Source organism: Acanthaster planci, linkage group LG01, assembly GCF_054643075.1.
Source record: "Acanthaster planci isolate LZ-2023a linkage group LG01, COTS_SCS, whole genome shotgun sequence".
Classification (NCBI taxonomy): domain Eukaryota; kingdom Metazoa; phylum Echinodermata; class Asteroidea; order Valvatida; family Acanthasteridae; genus Acanthaster; species Acanthaster planci.
Window position 1 is genome coordinate 18,076,368 of NC_141777.1, and position 26,665 is coordinate 18,103,032.

At 40.1% G+C, this 26,665-nt stretch overlaps 1 protein-coding gene across 7 annotated transcripts in view; it reads left to right on the forward strand.

The window, feature by feature from the left end:
• The first annotated feature begins 7,744 nt into the window (after positions 1–7,744).
• tarbp1 (TAR (HIV-1) RNA binding protein 1) overlaps positions 7,745–26,665 on the forward strand; it is a 55,430-nt gene continuing 36,509 nt past the window's right edge. For 5 of the 7 annotated variants that reach the window (XM_087146671.1, XM_022232940.2, XM_087146776.1 and 2 more), the window contains exons 1-10: positions 7,745–7,833; positions 14,953–16,156; positions 17,823–17,937; positions 19,574–19,643; positions 19,815–19,966; positions 20,664–20,814; positions 21,328–21,460; positions 21,877–22,057; positions 23,117–23,331; positions 26,209–26,399. In XM_087146671.1, coding sequence (XP_087002797.1) covers positions 7,821–7,833; positions 14,953–16,156; positions 17,823–17,937; positions 19,574–19,643; positions 19,815–19,966; positions 20,664–20,814; positions 21,328–21,460; positions 21,877–22,057; positions 23,117–23,331; positions 26,209–26,399 — 2,425 coding nt within the window. In that variant the 5' untranslated portion in view covers positions 7,745–7,820. Of the gene's footprint in view, positions 7,834–13,372; positions 14,596–14,952; positions 16,157–17,822; positions 17,938–19,573; positions 19,644–19,814; positions 19,967–20,663; positions 20,815–21,327; positions 21,461–21,876; positions 22,058–23,116; positions 23,332–26,208; positions 26,400–26,665 lie in introns of those variants that run through there. The other 2 variants (XM_022232941.2, XM_022232942.2) reach the window with 2 other exon arrangements.

The window sequence follows — 26,665 nt, forward strand, 5'->3', positions numbered from 1 at the left end:
TTGATGGCGGAATTATTGACAAATCGCGCAATAAGCTCGACCAATCGTACAAAGATTGGTCCATGGTATAACCGATCACGCTCTCAACTTACATGTATCTACTACCTCGCCCGTTCCAGTCCTGTTCAGCCTGATCCTAACATTGATCACGTTAATAACTAATTTCTTTGCTTCTTGTCCGAAGTAATTTGCTTTACAGTAATCACTTGGGTGCACTGGCGTAAATCTGAGCTGGAAAATGCAAGGGGAGTGGGGACGACTTGCCTGGCCATGGAAATTTGAATAGTGGGAGGGACGCTACACCATATACACTATATACACGTAGGGGCGAATGTTCATGATGATGTACATCTGTATATGTATCAAATTTATGCAGAATTTTATATCAGAATGGCATATCTATGGATTTTTTAGTGATGCTGTAAACATTTTCGTCTTTGGGAAATCCTAGAAATTCTTAACAATCCGCTTGAATGTTTTTGCTCATCACAGAGAAGTGTGTGCGTGTGGGGGGTGCTTCAATAGCCCCCCCCCCCCCAAAAAAAGCGGGGATATACCCCCCGGAAGTTTACGCCCATGCTTTGTGTCTGTTAATTTTAGATTTTTTTATTTTTTTCTCTCCATACACATGTATACAGGATTTTAAAACCACTTTCACCCCCCGAAAAGAAAAAAAAATAGAATTTTCAAATTCGTCCAAACGAATTCCACGTCCTACTGGAAGGATCGGTGTATCTCCACATTGGAAACCATGTAAAGAAAAATCATCACAAATTAAATTCACCTTCGTTGTTGCTGAACGGCTACGTTTGGAGATCAAATTTGTACTGCATCACTTTAACAATTCACGATGAACACTTGTCTCAAGCATTCCCTTCGTCCTTCAGAAGAATTCCGTGGAGTAAATTACCATTAGCTTCCACGAGACTTATTTTCTTCCTGTAGCATTAGCATGCACTTCACTAGCATGTGAGTCAACTATCTTGTTAAGAAAGTTAATTCAAAAGAAAAAACGCAGGAGAAACAATAGATACAGCGAAAAATATATTTATCTGTGACCTTCATGCCTTCTCATGAAGACGTCACTGTTAGAAGTAACGGGTTTGAACCCACATCAAGCTTAGTTATACGAGTTTACTGTCAATGATGCTCATATGGAGCATCAGGTATACGCCACGGTGCCATACTCAGTGGAGAGAAGACCAGTCCTAATTTCTATCTGTTGGAAAATGGAAGGATTATTAGTCACAAATGTTAACTATTAGCAACTGAATATTGCCTAAGCTGAACGAAATATTTTTGATAAAAACTGACCTCTCGCCTAAATTTGATATTTAAAACACCGTAACTGTTTTATGGAACACTGCTGGTCAAAGATGAAAAAAAACAAAAAACAAATAAGAGAACAAAAACAATAGTGTTTTAAGATAAAAATGCATTTACTTCTAATTTTTGGGCTCATCACCGTCCATCCTGAGTTTCTTATGTTTTATATTTTTAATTTTTCCCTCTTTCTTCAAGAACTGAAAAAATCGTTAAATTGAAAGAAAAAAATGTCCTCGCGGTCATAATGTTGAATTTCCATTAAATCACTTTAGTGAAATCCAGCAATGCAACATCAACAAGGTTGTTGTTGTTTAATTCCTTACTAATATCACGGATTGTCAAGATGAGTTGAATTTCAGTTGATCTTTTAGCCCGGAAACCATGTTGGCAGTCCGTAAGAATCTTAGTCATCATCCAGGTGTTTCACGACATGACTGTGGATGATGTGCTCCATTACCTTGCATATGACCAAAGTCAAAGAGACAGGCCGGTTAGCAGGACAGTTTCTGTTTCCGTTTTGAAGATGGGTGCTATGTTAGCCTCCTTCCGTCCCCTCGGTACGGATCCAGCCTGTTGATTGAAGACTGGAACAGATCTTGAAGAGGGGTGGCCAACTCTTCTGTCCCCATCTTAAGGAACCACGATGGTGGAATGCCGTCAGGTCCAGGTGATTTATTTACATTAAGTTCCCTCAACAGCTTAATGATCCCGTCCTTTGTAATGCTCAGATGACCAATCTGATAATAAGGACTGGTGTCCAAAAGATGGAACATCTCATTCCCCTCCTTATAGTGAAAACACTCTTGAACTGTTGATTTGATACATTGGCCTTTTCCACGTCCTCAGTGACCATCATTCCATCCCTTTCCTGGTCAGCGATATCATGACTTTCTTTGTTCAGTTGTTTTACATAGGTCCAAAATCGTTTTGGTGCCTCTGCTAAAGCAGTACCCAAGAAATCCCTTATATATGAATGCCTTGCTTGCTTGATGAGTTTGTGTGTGTTTCTCCTACACTCCTTGAAATTATCCCAGTCAGTGGTTCTCCCCGTTTTAATGGCCTTGTTATAAAACCTCTGCTTATTTTTGACGGTGCGTCTCAGCGATCGATTGAACCATGGAAGATTAAATCTACTGGATGTAAATTTGTGGGGTACATGTTTCTCCGTGGTTTTGGTAATAGCTGAACTAATTGCTTCCCACAACTGTTTGTAACAAGGTCCCATTTTACTATTCGGACCCCCCTCCCGGTCTTTCCGAAAGATTGTGTGATTGACAGGAAATACTTCACCATTGCCGACACTCGAATCTAACCACGATTCAGTTCCGCATACAAAATCAGGTCTTAACTTCCCTCTTTCCCGCATGATCTAAGTTAGGTCGGACTCAGAAACTGGTGAATTACTATCGCTATCCAAAGCTTGAAATGGGTTTTCAGTAGACACACTACCTTTCAGAAAACAATAAACCTGAAAAGTTCAATTCACTACAAGATGGACAAATCCAGTTGCATCTTGAATTCATGAGATAAAAGTACAGTTCATTATCCAATACCACAGCAAGCACAGTGCAGCCATTTATCACAGCTATCACATTGCACCGCATGGTGGTGCCGAAGAACATCACCGTCGCACACACTACACAGAGCACAACAGTCAGGACAATACTGTGGCGGGCATCCCCGGGCCTACCCTGAGTTGATGGGATCAAACCAAGCACTATTAGTGGCAGAGTCGATCTTCCCAACCTAAGGCTTTTCCCCAGACGAGAGACCACACAGAGCGACCTCAAGGCAAAGGGTGCGGGACCGTTTTGGAGGAAATATACCGCCGATTGTGACCGAGTGTTAATTAGTCTCTGTTGAATTACACAATCAACCTGTAAAGAAAGTAATCCTTGACAGAAGAACTGTCGGTACAGGACGTTCAATTTATTCAACAATAATCAACACAGATCAACAAATGAAATGTACAGTGAAGTGATTGGGAGATTGGTTTGGTTGACTGTGTATTTACGTAATTGGATTGAGCACTAATTTAGCGTAGGGCCGCAGCAGCAATACGCCAATGCATCAACTATGCACCATGCGCATCAGCCATTCACTGTGCACCAACCACACACAGCGCATCTACAAAGTCACACTGCGTCAGCAATGCACCACTGCATAAGCAACGCACCTCTGTGTAAACAATGCACACCGCTGTGTAAACCATGCACACTACATGCACTGCATCAACAATGCACACCGCGTCAGCAACGTACAACTTGTACAACTTCGTACGAGCTTCACCTACCGTGCATGCGAGCCAGCGTCAGCAACGTACAGCTCTCACAGCTTTGTACTTGCAACGCGTCAGCTACACACACTAGTCAGCCTAGCCACGTACAGTCTATACAATCACGTACTTGCAACGCATCAGCACCACGCAACGTTTCGCATGCGCACAGCGCTGACAATGCCTTAGCTCCGTGCCAACTCACCAACTTCACTCTGCGAAGTCCAACAAGCAACCACCTATGGGTGCAGACCACTAATTCAAGTGAGAATTTCTGACCAGCTCATTAGCATTAAAAGTGCCCCCGCAGTATCTTTTGAAAAATGAGATTGTTTGGCCCCCCAAAATGGTGAGATTGTGTAAATCGTTGCCAGAATCAACTCCCTGGGTCTTTGAGCTTTCATATGAGGGCAGAAGGGTTGAAAACTACGGTTGAAAAATAGTCCTAAGTGCCCCAGAAAGTTGAGGGTTGCCACTTGAAAAATGGCTGCAATCAGACTTCGGAAAAATCACTTTTTGGGGGGTGATTTTGTTTTGTGGGAATAATTAAAAATGTAATTGGTTAACCCACAAAAAATTGAAAAGAAATTGAAAGATAAGTGACCAGACAAGAATTTCATTTGTGTTTCAGAAATCTCAGGGATGTTGGCGTGCATGCTATTGGACCCTGAACGGTGCTGATTTTACACTGTTTTCAATGGGGCTTGAATTAGTGGACTGGACCCCTATAATGCGATCGCAGCGCTCACTGCGGTAGCACGACCATGTGCACACAGCGCGCTACGCTATGCCTAGCCAGCACACGTTACCAAGTCACTAGCCAATCAGGTACGTGCACTGCAACTCATTGATAAAATTAGACCAGCTCTAGTCCTATACACTTTCCGTCACAAAACCATGGTGTTGAATTAGTTACAATATTCTTTGCTTTGGCAGAGTTAATCCCAGCACACTTCTCATGAAGATATATGCTTGGCAGTCAAAACAGCGTAGTTTATATTTGCTCAGTACTTATTTCCTACAAGAATGACATGACAGACCATTCTTGCTTCTATAGGTATTGAAACAATGAGAAACAGGTCCCGGGATAAGCTGAACATCCCCAGCACATATAATCAATCCTAAAATAATAATGTTTGAGTCAAAATGTCGACAACAGCTACGGCTATGAAGATCAAACTAGCAAATACGAATAAAGAGTGGCCTTGAAGTTATCCTCCACACAAATACAGATTCAAATGCACTTAAAGCTTGTGATCCTGCGCCTCTATCCCACGTTACCAAGTCAGGACAGTTAGGCTTCTGGTGCCGGCGTCTGCAAAACTCGTATCTAATGCACTAACATTAAACAAACCCGCCGTCAATCTTGCAGTCACAAAAATAAGAAGAGTATTGCTGAAGTTGATGTGGCGGCGAGGAGTGGCCATAAGAAAGTCTTGAACTTCCTTATCTAGCACGAAGAAAATAAATTTCCAAGATGGCGGCCCGTATGTCAAAAGTCAGGAGAACCTCTCGAAATTTCCAAACCGAGATGAATCTTAAGTTGCACTTTGAAGACAGGGTGTTAAATTGCTCAAAATTAAGTTAAAAACACATCTAAAGTCAAAAATACTAGGGCCAGGGAATTCATCCATCATGGCTGTCTGCAGTCCCGTCAACACAGCTAGACACGGCAACACAGACGTTCGTACGGAATCAGAACGAAGTACATGCATCTTGCAGCGTGTCCTATGATAGGGCCTATACTGATAGGGTTCTGACACTTACACATACACACACAGTTCTAGTTGGCCACAATTCGCCGTTCTGGCCAAGAAACCTTGGTTTTATTTCTTTACATTACAACTCTGCGTCGATCCAAAAGCTCTGCACTTGAGGCTTCTAGGCGGGGACTGCGCAGGCGCGAGGCGGGAAAACCGCGGGCCGTTCGCATACCAGCGCCGGGTAGCCAGCCAACTCCATTCGGGTCCGAGCTGGCGCCCCCACCGGCCGGACCCGCCGGCGCTACACTATTATCTCTGGCGTTGTATGCCATCACTTTATTTTTTGCAATGTTTGCAGCTGTTCAAAAATCAAAATCTCACGACTTTTTCCGTGTGTTCTTGTAAAACCCTGACGAGGTGGTGGTGTGTGATCCTGTTTCGAGAACAGTGTCTTGAGTCGTGTTCCCACCGTTCGAGCGGGAGGACAAGAAACTTGTGTTAAGAACAGGCCACCCGAACTCGACCATGAGAACAAGCCTCCCCGAACTCACAATAAACGTTACCAAATGAGGGAGCCTTATAAGGGTTATGCGAGGGGTGCAGACCACTAATTCAAGTGAGAATTTCTGGCCAGTTGATTAGCATTAAAAGTGCCCCCCAGTTATCATTTGAAAAGGGAGATTGTTTGGCCCCCAAAATGGTGAGATTGTGTAACTCGTTGCCAGGATGAATTCCCTGGGTCTTTGAGCTTTCATATGAGAGCAGAATGCCTAAAAATTACGATTGAAAAATGGTCCTAAATGCCCCAGAATGTTGAGGGTTGTCACTTGGAAAATGGCTGCAATGGGACTTCAGAAAAATCATTTTTCGGGGGGTGATTTTGTTTTGTGGGAATAATTAAAAACGAAATTAGTCAACACACAAAAAAATTTAAAAGAAATTTAAAGATTATGGACTAAACAATAATTTCATTTGTGTTTCTGAATATGCATGATATTGGGCCCTGAACAGTGCTGATTTTACACTTTTTTTCAATGGGGATTGAATTAATTAGTGGACTGTACCCCGAGCTGCCGGGCCGGCTGAGCGCGACGGCATCCTCATTTGATACCATTTGTTGTACAAAGTGTGTCAGTAAGTCCAACCTGACGGATAAGCCAACCCCCCCCCCGTAGGTGATATGTAGTTATTCACAACTGCATATAAACGACATGATAACGGAATTTCCGCCAATTACAGTAGTCAGACTTGGAGATTTGTCATTATAATGCAGGTATGAACGACGCAGCGAATACGGTCTAATACAGTATTTATTTGAATGCGTTACATTCAAAGAACCCAACTATATTCTACGATTTCATTCCGACCCCCAAAATCACCTGGTACCATTCTATTAAGGGTTTTAAATTTATACTGTACGTTCAGGAACACGACTGAAATTGGGGACGCCGCGTATACTAGTACTGACAGACGGCAAAAGTCGATAGCGGACTCGATCCATTGCGCCATTTCGTGACTTCATTTCACCAGTCGAAGGCTCGTTCTGCCGTCTTGGGAATCTCATACTAACTGTTTTTCTTTGTCTTCAGTTTTCCTCCAGATTACTGGAGGAACCAATCAGCGCCAGGGAAATTCCACTTGAATCTTTATATATGGATCAATGACCTTTACCACATGACCTATCATGTAATGATGTAATGTACATGTGCCAGCGTTTGCTGCGGTCATTGGAACAAGGAGCGAAGAAGTGAACCCGTAAAAGACTTCCTATAACAAAACTGAAGAAATAACATGCTGATGCTATTGATGATAACTCGCACCGACGCTGTTATCCTGTTTCGCATCCAAGGCAGTTGTGAATATTCATATTAAACTACTATTTTGCATACAAAGGCCACGCCTCGGTTGTAGAAGATTCCCGAGGCGGTAGGGTTGAACGTTGCACTACACCAAACTTTACGCGCCCATATTCAACAGTGCAAAATCGGACCGAAATAGTGGCGCCTGTTGACTCTCGTGATCTACGTTTTTTCGATGGAAATTCAAGATTATGCCCAGAAGATCACTCTTCGTTTCAATTTCATGGGGGTTAGCAATGAAAATCTTTTCTATTCGCCTTTCAAGGAAGATACCCCCAAAACAGCAGTAAAACTAAGCGCTCCAAATACTAGGCCTGAAATTTGGGGGTTTTTTGAAAGAAATACTCCGAAATGGAAACTATCACTCCCAAATTCGGGATTTATAGAAATATTTCTATGATTCCTGCTGATTATGGTCTATCTTATCGGAAAATCCCATGGGATCACAAAATATTAATGAGCTCGCGTGCGGAAATACAACCTTTTGGTGGAATGTACCCGTAGAACGAGCCTCAATTGATGAAATGAAGTCACGAGAGGGCGCAATGCTCGATCGAGTTCTTGGTCCATGTCTAGTGCTGCTAGTGCAGTGCACAGTGTGCCAGTGATCGATTCAGAAATTGCTTGTGTCCCGGGTCCGGTACGCAGTGTGCACGCATGTGGAAGTTGGGTAAGACCAAATCTGTCACTATTTGAGGATGAGCGTTGCAGCTAAGTTGCTTCTGGTATTCAATTGTGCCAGTCGCCACAGTGATAATTAATGCTAGGTCTACAACTTTTATGTTACCCCCAAAAGTGGGGTCCGACGTAGCTTTCTCCTGAATAGGGCGTCTTTTCGATTTTGGACGGGATCGGTCATACGCGCGAGCTCATGACGTTACATACATGTACATGTACATACGGTAAAGCATGGGTAAAGTGACAACGGTTCTCAAAAATTCTAAAGACTCACCAAAAATATCTTTTTCACCATGAACTGGCTTTCTTAAATGCCAGAGGAAAGGTTATGGGGCTTTAGCGATATTTCTGACATCAAAATTTGTCAAAATCCGACCGTTTCGCTTGACACGCACGACAAACTTTTCGCCACCGAGATTTTGCGACTGCAATTTTCTATTGGTGAACATGATCCTCTAACGAAACCGTAGGGCACAAGACGTATTGGCCAGTCGTTAAGGGTACAGTCCACTAATTCAAGCCCCATTGAAAACAGTGTAAAATCAGCCGACTGTTCAGGGCCCAATAACATGCACGCCAACATCCCTGAGATTTCTGAAACACAAATGAAATTCTTGTCTGGTCACTTATCTTTCAATTTCTTTTCAATTTTTGTGGGTTAACCAATAACATTTTTAATTACTCCCACAAAACAAAATCGCCCCCCAAAAAGTGATTTTTCTGAAGTCTGATTGCAGCCATTTTTCAAGTGGCAACCCTCAACTTTCTCAGGCACTTAGGACCATTTTTCAGCCGTAGTTTTTAGCCATTCTGCTCTCATATGAAAGCTCGAAGACCCAGGGAGTTGATTCTGGCAAGGATTTACACAATCTCACCATTTTTGGGGCCAAACAATCTCCTTTTTCAAAAGATACTGTGGGGGGGCACTTTTAATGCTATAGAGCTAGCCAGAAACCCTCCCTTGAATTAGTGGTCTGTACCCTTAATAACACTCCCAACCATCTCGGTCTACAAGTCTTGTGCCCACACCACTCATGCGTGTTTCTGGGAGGACCATGTTTGCCCTTAGGGGTGCACCACTACAAATAAATTCCCATAGACAGCAGTGATGAATCCCCATATTTCACAAATATTTTAAAAATACAACTCTCACAGGTGTTCAGGCTGCACAGAAAAATGATGTTCCACATGGCCTCTTTCATTTTCCTTTCAATTTTCGGGGGGATTGACCTATGAATTTTTGAGAAATTTTCACCAGAAGCAGACCACCCCTAAAATGAGGAAAATGTCTCTGTTCAGAAAAGTAGCCATTTTGAAAAACCATCCCTGTGCAAAATGGCTCAAATACTGTCACTTTCGGACCCTATTGCATCTAAATTGCTTAGAATTGGAAGCCCCGAGTCTGGCCCAGAGGTTCAGTCTCATATTTCTTCAATTCCCCAGTTCCATGGCTCTCAGGACCCTTTAATATAGAATATTTTGAGTGATAACTTTTATTAATGAGCTCGGTGGACATATTTCTGGCCTAAATACAAGAGTGCACCCTTAGAGCTATTACAGTCACCTTTATGTCTTAAGTTTGATGGAGGGGAGTTCGGTCGCTACCGTGAATTTCGATTTTTTCAGGACTGTTTTCCAAGGTTAAAATGAAGTGTTTTCTATGGCTGAGAAAATAAGGGAAACCAGTCTGTGCATGTGAGGTTTAAGGAATAATCGGTCAATTTTATCCTTTTGCTCACAGGGTTGTTTTTTCCTGGATTATTCCAAAAAGATTTCTGCCATGAATTAGATTTCTTTGCAAGGAGTGAATGAGATTTGTTATGAGCATAATAGGGCCACTTCCCACTCTTTTCTCACTGTTTGATTAATATACAGCTTCATGGACGAATGGTTTGTTTGCTTTTTTTGTGACCAGCATGGAGAGATTTTTAGGTTGATGTCGCTTTTAATACGCTGGTAGAGATACCAGTGTTGTGCAGATCGGCGCTTCCGAATTACAACCTATTGTCATTTAGTAGGTCTAGGCCTATTAGACCTACCATGCCTACTACTGGCCAGTAACAACATGTGTAACACTGTAGGTACAATGTATGTGGCAAATTTCACTGAACAGCACTATCGATTTTGTCAGTTTGTACACAGCCTTGTTTTTCTTTTTTTTCACTGGCCTGATTTTAGCACTCCTGTATGGCAGTGTTGGCCTGGTTGGTATTTCCCCATTTCTAAAAATAACCAAAATTATGTAGAACATCCTTTTCTTTCTACATGAAGTACACAAAGTTTGATGATGCAGTTGCAGGTCGGCCATTTATTTTGTTCAGAAAATATTTTCGAAAAACCAGTTGAAATTCCCTCTTCTCAACCAGGTAAAATATCGCATCAGAATGATCGTCAAAACCTTCGATCATGTCGATGATTTTATCAAAGATGACTTTTCGCTTTCACTTTTCTGTGATTAATTATTTTTAGTTGAAATTTGACAGGATTTATCGATTCACACATTGTGTTTTTTTCGGCCCTCAGGATATGTATGTGATGTCAGCTTTATGCCTATGTGGTATGATTTTCAGAATGATTTTCGCTACAATTATGAAATTGTTGTTTCTATTGTTTCTGATTAAATTTAATGGATTTGCTAGAGTTTATAGATGTATTTACGATAAATTTTTTATTGAAAATGACAATTTTAACTTCGTTGTTTGAAGATGGAAAAAATTATATCGCTGAACTTTTATTGGGAAAATGAAGCTGTAAGTTAATTGTGAGTCATGCGACCTGAATACCACTTCCTGATTGGCTAACAGTCTGTTATCAGCTTTTCTCAGCTGACTTGTTTTTCTGAATTCCAGTGGTCATGGATTTTAAGGGAATTATAAATCGTAATATTTATTTACTTATTATTGTAAAGATTTTAAATACTTTTTTCTTTTGTTTTTCATCTTTTCTTTCCAAGTTTATTTTCTGACTCTTGCTATCATGCTTTCTGAAACCTAAAAGGATTTTTTGTTTCAGTCTTAATCCATTCTGTGTATTTGTATTAAGCGTACAAGACAAAATAATGGCCCCAGCTCATGTTTCTTTCTTGCTATAACTTATTTTTTGTCAGAGGAGGGACCTTTCCACTGGTTTACATTATGGTGGCATTTAACAACTTCGAATTTTTGCCACATACCTAAACACTGGCCGAAACGTGGGACTGTGTATCACAGATGGCGTGAAAGTATTTATAGATAAAGACACGGGTTGACATTAAGCTTTTTGGCTCAGAAGCTAAAAACAGTTCCTGGCCTTTCAAATTTCAGGGATTTTTGTGAGCTGTTTCACTGAACCCCGGAAGCAATGTTTGTACAAAGATATAGCAAGCGGGTCTCTGGACCACTCTCTGGGGTTAGCTCTAGCCCTGTTAGTTAGGATACCAGCATGAGAGCAACTAAGAGTAGCCATGTTGGGGATCAGCACAAAATTTAGCGGTGTTGCTAGATTGTGCCATTGTCCCTTGATCAAGCAATAATTACATCATCACTTATGTTAAGATCATAAGTTTGATTTACTTTGATCTCATTATGGCAATGTTTTCCAGAGTCTTTTGAATAGGCCTAGCAGGTGCAGGCAAAAAAATATAACTGGATAGCTGACTTGGGAGCGAGAACACTGTTAGTACAAAGCCCTCACGGCGTGAGGTTCTAGGCCTTTTAGAAAGCCCTGGAAAATTTGAATTCTACATGTAGAGACATTTGGCACAATCTGACTCCCTAACGCCATTTCGGCCTCTTTTGTGAGAGATTTTGTACATGTGTGTGTTGAGTAGGGCTGTGCTGAATATCCAAATATTTGAATAATCCATCAATTAGCAAATAATTGATTACTATTTTTCAGATTTGAACGTTCGAATGCAAAATTCGAGAATTTCCTTTTTTAAATGAGAAAAATCTCACTTGAAGGCCGCAGATATGTCCAACAGTCTATTATAGAATCCATCCTAAAATATGGAAATAGCTTTTTAATTAGCAAATACATTGTATATGCATGATTAGCCAAGATAGAATTCTTTGTAATAATGATGTACATGTATTGATACAGACTGTTGAAATAAAATATGACACCTTCTTGGCAGTATTTCAACTTGAAATAAAAGTGAGAAGTGATTATACATGTACATGTAGTCATAATGTAAAACTGTGTGCATTCTTGCAACTGATTTTGTATGTGGTTTGTTCATCGATGATCCACTTGCCAGTATGAATGAATATTTGAATATGCGATTGAAATGAAGGCCACATATTTGAATAGTCAATTATTCCAATTGACTCAGCCCTAGTGTTGAGGACTCACATATGCAACAGTTTGCGAATCCCTTGGTAGGGAATGATTTTACTTTAATACCCTTGGTATATAAAAATGGAATGACCCTGTGTTTGGTCATGTCACGTCATGACCAAACAGGTACGGGTGTGAATATATTTGTATGTGTACTGTATATGACCTAGCCTTGGTCAAGGCGTTCGTTATTCATCACAGCGCAGCGCGCACCAGCCGCTCTAAATCAAGGTGAAGAGCGACCTCGCATGTTCTAAGAAATATGCAAATCAGCTGAACCATGATGAATGCTTTGGTGCAACTGTCTATGTGGAAGCTGTATTGGGCGGTGTCATTATGCTAATGACGCCTTTTGTATTGGTTCACAGTAAGTACATAATTCAAGTCGTTCGTAGGATGAAAGGTTAACTGAATGGACATGTGGCTATACATGTTCATGACAAGTCAACAATATAAATTTTGCCAGCTTATCAGGGTAATCAGAGATTGAGTTCGCCTTTGCTTTGTTTCACTGATCATAATTGATTTTTATACCAAGGATTTCAATTAGTGAACAACGCCATCTGGCTTCATCAGTTGCAATACAGACTTAGTTGGCGACCTCCAGTTTTGCATTGACAAATTAAATGACAGGTGTCACAACTTGACTAACACTATGGGCTTTATGTCTGGTCTGAGGAATTCCCAAAAGAAAGGTGCAGCCTGAAAAATAACAGATTTCTCGTAGTCTGTTGGCAATGCAAGAAAACGTTGTGGCCCCGCAGAAAGTATTGTCAGGCTTGCCGCTGCTCGGCACAAAAATTACTCAACATTAATTTATCAGCAGCAGAATTCTAGCAACAAGACAACTCGTCATGCTGCAGTCGTCTTTGAAGGTCTGCCATTTTGCATTGTTGTCATTCATGCCAGTTCACGTTGATGCATTATGCATAGGCCCTGTGTATACTTAGCTGAGATTGGTCACTATGCACTCATTGCACACCTCCATCTATTCATATTCACATACGAGGTTGTGCACTAGAAATCTTGTCCGCTGAAACATAAGCTTCAGCCCATACACGTAGTTGCACTAATGCATTCATCCTGGTTCAGCTGATTTGCATATTTCTTAAACCTTGTGAGGTCACTCTTCGCCATGATTTTGAGTGGCTAGTGTGCGCCAGTGTTGGAGGTCTCCAGATGTTTTTTTTTGAGGTCTCGGTCTCGGTCTTGGTCTCGGGAGGGCTGGTCTCGGTCTTGGTCTCGGATGCCGAGGTCTCGGATCTCCCACCCGAGACCTGCCGAGACGACGACAGAAATGCAGAAAATGTGCGTCAACAATTCACGCTCGGCCGCGGCAAAATCACGTACCTAGATCGTACGGTACATACAGGACACATATGTATATAGCAGTGCTGCTTGCAGCGCAAGTTTACCTCCGAATGAGTCTGGTTCCGAACTGCACGCAATTCCGCATGTATGCTTGGAACATGTACGACATGGTATTCACGATAAAGAATGAAATCAAAGCTGGAATGGAGACTAATGCATATTCTCAGCCTGAAGGACTGGTACCCTGCGTGCAGTACCTCTTTCATTTCACTGGTACACATACGTCAGTTGTGTGTATGCATACATGTACATGTACTTTTAATATTGAACTGCCCACGATGTTGTGTGACCCTTCTAACTCGTCCATTGATCATTACAGAGTATAACTCATAAACTGAACTCATGCACACCTTTTGGCATAGTCCGAGCAACTCAGACCCCACGTTTTGCCTTTTTAAACATTTGGACATGGCCCGGCCATGTTAATTTTGCTATACGTATGGAACACAAAAACTCTGTACATGTACATGTTTAATGTACGATTATGCCGTATACTCTATACAAAATTCTATAGCATCGGCAGTCCATGCCTTCTCGGTCAAAAAAACTGTGTGCTGTTTTTTCCCAGAGTTCAAATAAAACTCTTTCATGGAATATTGAATATGTTGTGTGCTTTACACGTAAAATTTGCATTTAATTTTGCTGTTTAATGCCAATTGTCCACGTTTACCATCAATGAACTACATGTAGGCCTCTATATTGTATATGTTGTGCAAGGTGTCGGTCTCGGTCGTCTTGGTCTCGGTCTCGAACTGCAAAAGTCTCGGTCTTGAAGTTCTGGTCTCGGTCTTGAAAGAGCTTGTCTCAGTCTTGGTCTCAGTCTCGAATGCCTCGGTCTCCGTCTCGGACATAAATGTCTCGACCACAACACTGGTGTGCGCTGCACTGCGACGAATGCCTTGACCAAGGCTATATATGACCATGGCTGTTTTCCTTCCTCCATGATATGACCATGGGTTATAATGCTCTATTCCGAGGATCAGCTCCACTATATATTGGGACAAATAAGTCAATGATGTGATTGATAATCTACCAGTTAGATGATGGCGATTTCTTCAGGCATTGTGTAATCTAATTTCTTATCAGTTTTATGACTGTATTGTTTTGTGCTCTTGGACACCTTTTAAACTTGTATGTGAGACCTCTTTAAGGCCATTACAAGGCCCCCTAAACCATTTCAAGACAAACACGAGACTTCCAATCCCAATTTAAGCCACAACAGCAACGATGTCAATGATCAATTTGTCAACTGATCTTGTGACTGGTCATTTGATAGTCTTGAGTGCAACACTGTTTTAGAATTGACACTAAGAAATTGAATGAATGTTGAGTATTATCTTGTTTGACTGGTGTTAATGCATGTAGCTCAATTGCTGACACATCTAACTTAATTTGTTTGCGCTGTTCCTTTTGTCTAATGCAGATCTTGTAGAACTACAGTGCTACGTTGCCACCGATACATGTATCAAGAGTAGTGCCATTTGGGAGTGGTGTATTTTGAACTACACTGTAAGCAACATGTCCCTCAACATTGTCCACTTGCTGAGGAACAGCCAAGCTTTTGACATGAAGGAGCTTTTAAATTTCAGTATCGACTCAGCTTTGGAGTTACATAGCAGTCTAAGCAACAGCCTGACATTAGAGAATACACAGAGTGGAGTAGAGCTCACAGCCTGTCAACAGCAGCTGTCTGAAGTCATCCAGTTCTTACAGGAGTTGATTCGAGTCAATCCAGAATGCATCACTCCATCAAATCTCCTGCGGTTTTTGGAAAACGTGTGCTACACTGCCATACATGTACATCAGTCTTACTTGCGAGGTCAGAGGTCAGGCAGTGATGATATGTTGCAGTCAGTTTACAAACTCTTTGCTGCTATATTGCTGACCCCTTGCGAGTCAGGGTTCCAGGAATTGAAATTTAGAATCCAACAAGAGTGTTTGGAGGGCCTACGCCATTACATTGAGGAACAGCGGTTGTTGGTAACTCTCCCATCAGAAGAAAACGAGAAGGGCATCCAGTCATCGGTGCTTTCCATGAGAGACATTTCAGGGATTTTAGATTATACTTTTAATACAGCTGAAGCTTGGAACACTGATCAACAACACACGCATGTACATGTGCATAGAGATGACTCTTGGCTTGAGGATTGCTTTAAATATCTTGTAGATGTCTTGGAGTTTAGTGAGGCAACTACGTGCTCACATGTCTCTGGCATCTTGCTTCCCAAGTTGCTTAACTTGTCCCAAGATAAACTTGACACAAATTTGTCCATAATCTGGGATAGACTTCTAAATATTCACAAAACATCAGCCAAAGTGAGGGCTGGACACACCTGTAATGTTTATATTACTCTGTGTGGTTTGTCAGAGTTGTACATTCCTCTAGTGTTGTCATCCACCCCTGACCATTCATCTGTTCAGCATTCTTTCACCTTGCATGTAGAGGAGGCCTTTTGGAGAGTGATTCAGGCAGGCCTTGTTCACACAGACTCTCTCACTCGTAAGCAGGCATGTTTCTTGATGAAGCGAGCCATTGAGAGTGCATCAGCAAACAATCTCAAGATTCCTGACTGTGCATCACCCTCACCAGTGAAGATCACACATCAAGAACAGTTGACAGAACCTTGGTAAGTCTAGGCATGCTAGAGTGTGAAGGAAAAGGAAGAATTATGACGATTTTGATGCATGTTTTTCATCACAGTTGCAGAAAAACTACTGTTGACATTAATATATTAAACTGCATTTCAAAGTTTTGTTTGAGCATGTTTGTCCACATGACATTGCAGTTGTTATAGCACATCTTGTTTTTCTGAAACTATCTGTTATCAGTTATTAAGCATTAAAATATGTACATGTACGTGTAAGACCAGCTGGACTTTGGATGCTGATAATGACCTCAGCCTTCAGCTTTGAGATTTGCCAAATTCTTCAAAAAGCTATTTATAAATAGGAATAAATGCATGTACATGGACCGTTTGTGGGAATAAAATTTCTTGAAGCTCCGACCATCAGCTTCCGAAAGCCAGCCAGTTTTAAACATACTTGTAACTGTTTGTGTAATTCAGCAAAATCTCCAGAACTTCAATGCTTTGCTATTTTGTGTACTTTTTAAATATGTTCACAAACCGCTGTCAAATGACTCATTTACCTCCTACACAATCAGATGACTGAAATGACATCAACCACACCAAAATGGCTGTCTTTGTCATTGGGGATCGAGGGGGTTGTTTTTGACATGGAGAAAAAAAAAACAGTTCGAAAGTTTCAACTCCTGAAAATTGTATTTCTCAATAACAACAAAAACAACCCTTTTTCATGGGTATACATTCGTACACAATTGATTCAGACTGAAAATCAAATCACTTTCATAATTTGGGTATTTTATTTTTCAACCAGGAGGTACATGCACATGTACACGAAGCAGCTGTGGTGCATGTACGCACTCCTGGGTCTCATCAACTGTTCAGGCTTGGTCAAGAAGTTTACACTTACTTTCCATTTTTAGGACGTTACAATTCACTTCAAAGTGCTTTGTATAGGTACATGTAATGATTTTCCTCACCCAGTTCTGTGGGCTTCACTTCCCAGAGAAAGATTAGCTTCTTTGATGTACAGTACCGAAGTGTTGACATCACACATGTCCATTATTGTTCAGGACCAGTTTTGTTACTGGCTGGGGTTTTATCAACCTCTTAAGACTGGCAACATGATGGACTGTCCACCATTAGGAATGTAGAAACTGTCTTAGCAATAATGAATTGTTTATGTTCCAGGGACAGGTGTTGTAGCAAATATCGCTCAGTGACATTGTTGTAGAGTGGAAAAAAGTGACAGTGTGGTGAAAAGAAATGTACATGCACCAATACACTGTACAGGAGTATCTCGAGCTGCCAAGGGTCAGCATTTATGAAGTCCAACTTTGCCAAGACTGTGGTTGAGGTGTCTTGTCGTTTCAAGAAGTTGGTATTTTCTGCTAAAAATAATACTTGGCATTTGACAGGTTTGTTCAGGAGTAATATTATCATCCATGCCATTCGCAACTTGTTGATTTTTGAACTCCATATGCAGTATACACAATGCAAGAGAGAAAAAGGTCTGTTTAGTATATAGAGTAGCAAAATCTAATCAAAAAAGTGTGTAAAATTAGGTTTCAGCTGGATTATCACATACATGTACATGTATCCCTAGCTTTGGTGGAGAGAATTGATTTCAACAAAGTTTTCAAACATGACCTAAATTTGAATCCAAATTATTGATAACATTCAGAATATGACTCTTGCATTGTGTTCCTAGGAGCAGTTCATTGGAAGGTGCTTACTTGTTTTGGTGGTCATGTGAATCACAGAAGAAGCTTTTAGCAATGTGGGCAGATTTCTTTCTGATGTATGAGACACTGGATGAAGTTCAGGTAAAGCAGCTGGATTGCTACAGTCAATTATGTTAATATTGCAAAACTTTGGATGGGACTACATTTACATGTAGGTGCATGCAATTTACTGTGTAAAATTTGCAGATTAAATTTACTGAAATGTGTTTGAAGTCTTTCTAAAGAAAAGAAATTATATAATCTCGTGGTGATTGTATGAACCCTCATTGCCGGCATTTTCTATGGTGCTTTCAAACCGAAACAGGCATTGTATGTTGGAATGTACACTGTACATAGTACAAGTCTGTAAAGCTTTAACAAAGATTTGGTATGTATAGTACAATACCACTATAATGATCAAGACGGAGTCCACAGAAATGTTCAGTATTAAGCAATTTTTGTCAGCAATGCACCTGTTCCTGGCTTTGACCCATTGAAACGTGGTGGTTTTGTCAGGCAAGCATTGTTTAAAAGGATTGAAACTAGGAAATTATTTATGGTAGATATCTGCGAGTTAATCAGTCACAAAAGCTAATCTATCTATGTGCATTCATTTCTGTTTCGATTTTTTTTTAAGGTTTTACATGTATACATAATAATAGCACCCCCAGTCCCCAACCACACAGAATCAGACAGTAGTAAAGTGTTTAATTCTGTGGGGATAGGTCTGGTAGGCCCATAACAGCTGGCATTTGCATTGGGTTTGGCATACCTCAGAAAAATAAAGTCCAACAGCCTCTGTGCACAAAATCCCATATGGATGTTTAACTTTGTGTGAATGGAGAAGGTTAGGGCCAGCAACCGTTGGGGTGTTAGGGTTAATGGGAGCACGTGCTCAGTGATTGTTTTGAATTACCTTTGAATAAAGTCAAGAATTTTACGCTTTGCGGAAAATCTGCAAAAATCACCAATTTGGGGTAGAAAGCGGAAAACGCAATTCTCGGTAAAAAAAAAAATAAAACAAATACATATTTTTGATCGTTTCTGTACAATTAATCAAATAAGAACCCAAATTAGGAATGACAACTCATTTTCACTGTTTAACTTACTTTGAAAGTAACAGTTGGTAGCGTTTCCCCTCCTGTTTTTCCTTTGGGATATTGCAGAATTTGGTATTGATTTCCTCCGGCTCCGTACCGCGGAGATCACACGGGTGCCCGTTCCTTCATAGGGCCCAGACGTCTCACGGCTTATCAATAAATCAAAACGGACAGGGACCAGTCCAAGATCACCATATCATGGTGCCCATGTAGGCCCTACATGTATCATTATGCCAAACATACATGTACCTGTAGATGTATGGTAAGGTGTGTAGGATAATGCCTTATCAACTACATGTAATAGCGCCCTCTGTTGACCATATTGTGAGTACATGGAAATATGCCATTAAGGCTGTCATCTTGAATAAAGCACTTATACATGAATGACCATCTCCACAATCTCTGTCGATAAAACCCAATATTACAAGGTGCATGTAGGCCCTACATGTATCATTATGCCAAATATACCTGTAGCCTAGGTGTATGGTAAATGTAGGCCTACAGTGCATACATGTATGTACAGTCATATACAGTTTTTGTACACAAAATTTAGAAAGCCGAAGAAAGCAGAATTTGACTTTCAGAAAGCAGAAAATTCTTGATTCTTTACCTTTGAATGACCTTTGTTTGCATTTCAGGTTCATGTTGTAACACCAGTGATGTTGAAAATGAGTTCTTTAATACAAGCTGCGTCCACTCCACATTTGGGTATGGGTCAGTCTTCAAAGCTTAATTTACTGTCTTATACAGTATACAAAGCAAGCATCATGTTTATTTGTCTGTTTGTACAAAACAATTGCAGCTTCATGTGTGGCAGGTACATGTATATGTATGTGTACAAACAGTGATTTGGACTCTCTGATTGGTGTATTCCTCCAGATGGCAGACCTCTGTTGCATTCCTCATGGCTCACAGTTCTGTTCTCCCGCTGGTTTGTGCATGAAACCAAAACTATATCACAGTGGGGTCTTGTGGAATACCTAGGGCTCAACATTACATCCTGTCCTATATTGCAAGAAGGTGGAACAGAGGTACAGTATACTGTGAGGATTCTGTGTTTCTATGTACATGTAGACTGTCCAGTTCAGTGTCATGCCTGGCAAATTTACTTTTTATTATCCAAGTCCTCATGTACGTCTGTGTCAGATATTTTAAGCATAATGGTTTGTTATAGTGATGCAACATACATGTATTGTCTCCAAGTTGTAACGGGAAGTTGCTGCTTATGCACAATCTCTGTGTCACTTGACAAGGTAGAAGATTTTAAGATGTTTGCCACCATCAGATATGACTTGCCAGGGTGACATGCTTTGAATAACAGAAAAACATTAACTGTTCATCATAAATGGGACTGCTGACGAATTCCATTCGTTGTACATTGCCTATGCATACATGAGTAATTTGACAAATCCACACTTACACGTAGAAGATTGTCTCAGTGACCATGTTACATAATCACCAGATGCTTGGGAAACAGTTTACATGTAAGCCAGAGACTGTAATTTTGTGCAAAGAATGGGCACAGCTTAATCTCACTGATTGTCTGCATGAATATTCAGTCTCTCTTCCATTCTCCTTGACTGAATATTATCAAATCTTGATGAATTACAAGGACTTCACCCAGTAGCCTCCATATCCCATGAAGTACTGTATAATAACCTTTCAGTTTACAATTTCGTAAAAATGGTGAGAGTGTGCTAATTACTGCTTCTTTATGAATCCTTTCAGTTCTTTTTCAGTAGTGTTCTGCCTGTGCTGAATGATAGCAGCCTGTATGTCAACAAGACCCAAGGTGACCATTCTCGGCCTCTTGTTGCAGAGGCATTCACACAGTTCATGCAGACATGTGTCAAGATTCTCACAGCACAACAATGTGCAGGTAATAGTCAATTCAACAGTTGACTGATCCTTGGTTTTGTTGTAAAACTAATATATTTGGTTGAATGGATGTCACACCCGCAGGCATCCGGAAATATTAAAAAACCATACATACATGTAGTAAGGTGATGTTTGTGGACTAGCATTATCAGAACTATCACCATAATACAATGTACAGGTCATTTGAATTGTTACACTTACCACTGGCTGGGACCATTAAAACTAACGTTTCAGACTTTGTGCGTAAACCAAAATAAAGTAGCTTTGTTTGAACCCTGTTGAAATATGTTGTGCAGTTTGTAATTCCCTGGGCACCAAATCTCAAGTAATTAGGCTGTACATTTCTAGATTTTAAAGGTCCTGAGGGATAACTCTGAAGCCTTTGTTTGCACTATTTTGCCTGATTTTCTTGCAAGGAGATCAAGGTAAACACACTTGTATTGGACCAGATTTAAATAAAATGAGAAGAGATGAAAAAGTTTGTTTACTGCTGCCTCATTTGGTTTGCTGGTAGATTTCTTGCGGGAGTTGGTTGCAGCTGTTTGTCGTCAGTCCTGGACCCCTGTCAGTCTGACATTTGTCGTAGATGCCTTGACAAACCTCCCAGAATGCAGTGCATGGGGACCAACTGAACTGCAGCTACTGAGGTAGGGACAATTGCCAGGTGTAAAAATTGTGTTCCTTTGACTGTTAAAAAAGAGAACTTTGTGACAGTAACAGATTGTTCTGCACATTGAAGCTTATGTTAATGTGTGTATTCAAACATACATATAAATGGAACATTTTGATTGGAAAATTCAGTAGCAGCACTGATACCAAAATAAACTCTAGAGAAGAAATTCCAAGCTAACTCAGTACTCTGTTTTACTTACTTTACTTATTAAATGTGTGATCACACACGTTAACCTAGACAATAAAATCACACAGGATTGAAAGCAAACATTCATTAATTTTGTTCCTTCCAACACTTATGACCAGCCTTGTAGACAGGTTAGAAAGAGCTTGAAAATATCTGTTTAACAACGGCCTTATTTCATGCTGATAAAATTTTGGTTTGTTACAGAGAAATGCAGTTTTCCTGTGTCAACATGCTGTCTGTCAGTTATCGCCGTGTAGTGCAGTGTTTAATGCTGCAAGCTGTGCTGAGGCTACTAGACAAAGACAGAACCTCTCTACAGCAGCTCTCTGTCCTCTTGACAGTCTTCAGTAAATGCCTGTGCAGAGGTAGTCCTTTATGGACACAGGTACAAATAACAGGGAGGGTCTCAAGCAGAAAAAGGGGGAAGCTAAGAAGGGTGATTAGTTGCCCTATCTACAGAAATATTTCATGATTTGGTCTCAGATTTTCAGTTAGACTTCAATTCAAGTATTTGTTTAACTTGACCTGTCCATCATATCCTGAAAATGGTGAAAAATTTTGCTGATATTGATAAAAATCACCAATTTTCCATACTTTTAGAATGATGAGAGTTCAGACTGTAACCACAGCTTCATAATGGTTCAGCTGTGGGGATCTACATGTAGGTTCTGTCCAAATGCAAATGCAAACTACTCTTCTCTGTCAGATTTTCATTTGTGACCATTTTTCTTGCGATAGCAAGTTTCAGTTTGTGTTCGCATGAGGTGGCAAACTGATTCCGGTATCTAGATGTCTATCAACACTGTACTAACTTCATTCACAAGCTGATTTGCTGGAAAAGTTTAATTCAACTCAGTGCACTCTAGTTGACTGAATTGTCCTGTCCTTTAATGACAAGGTGAAACACATTGTTAATCCAATTTGTCTAATCTTGGACTGTCTAGTGAAATATTAAATACGAGTAAGTCACATTGAGATGTTTAAAGTGCAATCTGCTGATTTTGGAATTGTTTGAAGTCATAAACTCATCTGGTGGTTGGGATCACTAAAGTTTTACTTTTCGATCTTATACATCAATATGAAATGATACTCATCTGCAAGAGTTTCAGTCCTGGATGATTTTAATTTTTTAAATTTAATCATTGTCAGTAATATAAAAAGTGCCATCAGGATGCAAATCGATACGTATTTTCCGAACAAAATGTGAAATCTTGTATTTCAAGGGAGAAAAATTTATTCAACCTGGGCAGTATACCTTTCACATAGTCCAAATAAGAATGAATGTTAACAAAAGTAAGAGTGATTTGGTCATACAGGATATAAACCAAAGAAATAGTGCAAAATAAAGTTTTTAAAGAGTCACAGTAGCACTGAAAATTATCAATGTGTACCCAAACAGGTGCTGGTTGGATCCAACTATTTCCAGATACTTTTTTTTTGTTAGGTGTGTGAGTGGATTACAGCTAGTCGGGATACCCAGCTTTTTGGTTCAAATGGTGATATGGTGGCTGCTGTATGCTCCGAAGTAACTACCTTATTGACCTTCGACCCGTCTGCATTGTCAAATGCTTCCATAGATCTGAGTGATATTGGAGAGCCTTCCAGAGTAGCGTGTCTGGTACTTCTTGTAGTAGATGCTAAACACATAAGCAGAGAAAGGTGAGTTTATCAGGCCTATGTTTAGCAGTGTGCATATTGACCATTGATGCCTGGAACCGGCTTCAAATTGTAGGGCCTGGCACCTGTAATATCTTACACATTCCATTAACTTCGCTGATGAATTCCATTAACTTCGCTGATGGTAGAAAAAAGATTTTAAAGTTTGGGGGAAGGAGAGTATGTTTAAATGAAATCCATATTGTAAGAAATGTCAAAAGAGGTTGCATGTGAATGTGCAAAAAATAATGATCCAGCACAGTGGTTTAAAACCTTACCTAACCCAGACATCAGTAAATACTATCAAATTAATTTCACTCACATCAATTTAAACAATTGAGTAAGTCTTCAGAACTTATTAAGAGTCCTCATGGATTTTCAATTTGGCTACAGAAAAACATTTTTGCAATGGATGCATTGGCAAAAGCGCACTATTATTGATCTCCATAAATGAAGGTGCCCTCTATTGACAGTTATTTCTGGAAAGAGCATGCAGCAACCTGTGGCTATCGCAGTTTTTAAAAATTTCTGCGATCATTTTAAAGAGATGATTGTCTCAGTTTGGAAGTGAGATCATTATGCATTTGCATTTCATTGCAACATAACAGGAAAGGAAGGGGGAAATTTCACTTTCACTTAATGTTCTTTGAATTTATTGAATTTTTAAATAAAATGACAATGATTTTTTTCTTTATTTGAGAGTTATTATTTCAATAAAGTAAATTCCTCACTTGGTCTGGGTCCCTCTTTCACTAAGCATTGTAGTGATTTCATAGTACGAAGCAATCTTAAAAATTGAACAAGTTGCTTTTTCCAAGTGACCTGTCTTTCCCATTCAAACATGTTTTTTCAATTCTTCCTAAAGAAGCAGTATTCGTTGGGTCACTGTTCCCTCAGTGCGTTCTGAACCTGCAAGGTCAGGGTATGGCATTATGTATGTATTTTGCTGGTGAATGAAATTGGCCGCTTTTGTTCAACACATGATTTTCCTTTCAGTTTTTTTTTTCAACTATCTTCCAGTTCAAGTTGAAATAGACCATGTTTCGGTTTGAGAAACTCTTATCTATTCCAGGCCATGACACAACACCGAGCAAGTAGAAATGTCATCGTTTGGCTCGTTTACATGACAACTACATGTAGTGCAAAAATATCTCTTCACCCTCTAGCGTCCGTCAGGATCAACAATTGACATTGCCCCTGACAAAAAGCTACATTTCTGTCAACAACTTTTCAGTTTAAAATCCACCTAAGCTGTATTATTATAACCCTCAAATTACGACTGACCTTCGCACACAAAGTCCACACAATTACAACGAAGTTGATGGCATTCGAGCGAATGCGATGACACAGAGCGCTGGGCCCGACGTCATCAGCAGCAACCACATTCAGTATACTCTACATATGTCAACAATAGAGGGTACTGTTCATTGTGCTCCAAAAAGGTTAATTCTTGGGTGACAGCGGCTCAGAAAATTGATTTTTTTGGCACAATGATGAATTGCGCCACTTTTCCACTTGATTGTATTTATTTATATATGTATATTATTCAGGCGGTTTATGGCCGATTGTAAAAATGCATCAACAAACAAATGTTGATGTGAATTTTTCTTGTTTGGTACTTTTCATAGTTTACTGTAAAAAGTAAACGCAAATTTCTGCACTCTTCAATATTTTTTGAATGCAAATTTAGGCCTGTATCAGCTGAAAGAGTGTCTAACAAGCTACAAAAATGATGAAAAGGTTCTCTATCAAGAAAGAATTTTGGTTTTGAAAAGCAGGGTTTTTGTTGGCATTTTTTTCAACAAAAATAGCTAAGGTGCATACTTAAGTGGAGTATACGGTAAAACTATTGAAAAAACAAACTAGTTTTTGATGAATATCATCTCATTAGATACTACTTAATTGATTAAAAGCATGATGTCGAGGGAAACAATATGAAATGTCCGGGTCTTAAACCACAGTGACAAGGTCTTATATTCTTTCACTATAGGCCTACTGGCATGATGTGTAGATTACCGTGCTTTACTTATCACACTTGTGAGCCTGTATGTCAAATTGAAAGTTGGTTTGGTGATTCGCATGCTGTCATTTATCGATGATTGTACTTACGGTTTCCTGTTCAGGGACATTTTCTGTGAGACGCAGTTTTTAGATCTGGTTTTATCTTATTTTGAATTTTATTTTTATATACAATTTCCACCTTTTCCATTTATAAATGTGTTTGTATGCTTGTCCCATTTTGGTGTGTGCAGTCAGTTCCCACCATAACTTTAGGACTTAACAAATCAACTTGAAATTTGACAGGTGAGTCGGTCTGGGTGTCTTCCAGATGTGAGCTGATTGTAAACCTATGTGTTTTTTTGTAATTAAATGTTCCTCTCCCGTAGCATGTACATGTAGGATGAAATGGATTGTGAAAACCTGGATTTCTCATCTTGTGACATTCTATGCCTCTGTAACTGTAGAGTAAATAAAAGTTTTTCATGACAGTGAATTGGGTGGGATACAAAATCAGGGACAATACCCATTGAAGAAAATCTGGCATCTGTATTGCTTTCTGGTGAATTGAGTAAGTGACTTGAACACGGTTGTGTCTGACATGACTGCTGTCACATAGAAATCCTTGCTTTGGAAAGACCACTTTCTTCCTGGGTATTATAGCAAAATAAGTTCAAACTAGTTTCAGCAAAAACTACATGTATAGTTTATTTCAACAGCAGATTAATACGTACGCATTGCATATTTGCTTTTGTTGAATAATCCAATCTACCCAACTGTTAACAGAAAAATGTCTGAACCTCCCCAGAATGAATCAATTTGTCTGAATTTCAGGACTGTCTCACAGCACCCCTCTAAGCTTTTCATATTTTTAATCTACAGGTCTTCACGTACAAATAATGGGTCTCACCTACACGCCATCTTAGCACCACTGGTCTCTGTCTTAGCTAGTATTGGCAGTCACATCTATCTACCAGTCATTAAGGCTGACACAGCTCTTCAGCTGCTTCATAGTATATTGCTACATCTTCATCACCCAAGCACCAGTGGTGGCTCACCTGACACTGGTAAAGGTGACCAGTGTTGTAGTGGATTCCATCACAAGACCAGACACATGACCGGACACAAGACCATGCACAAGACTAGTACACTGCAGGCGACCTTTTCACAATTAACCATTTTCCTTTCTTTGGTTGTTGTGACTGCAGTTGTGCAAGCTTAACCACTACCAGCCGGGGACTCCGGGATCGGAGCCGTATGGTTTATATGTGTGGCCGGGGTCTCCGAACTCGGACAAAGGAAACAGGGCCCTGTACCAAAAGACCGTACTCCGAACAAA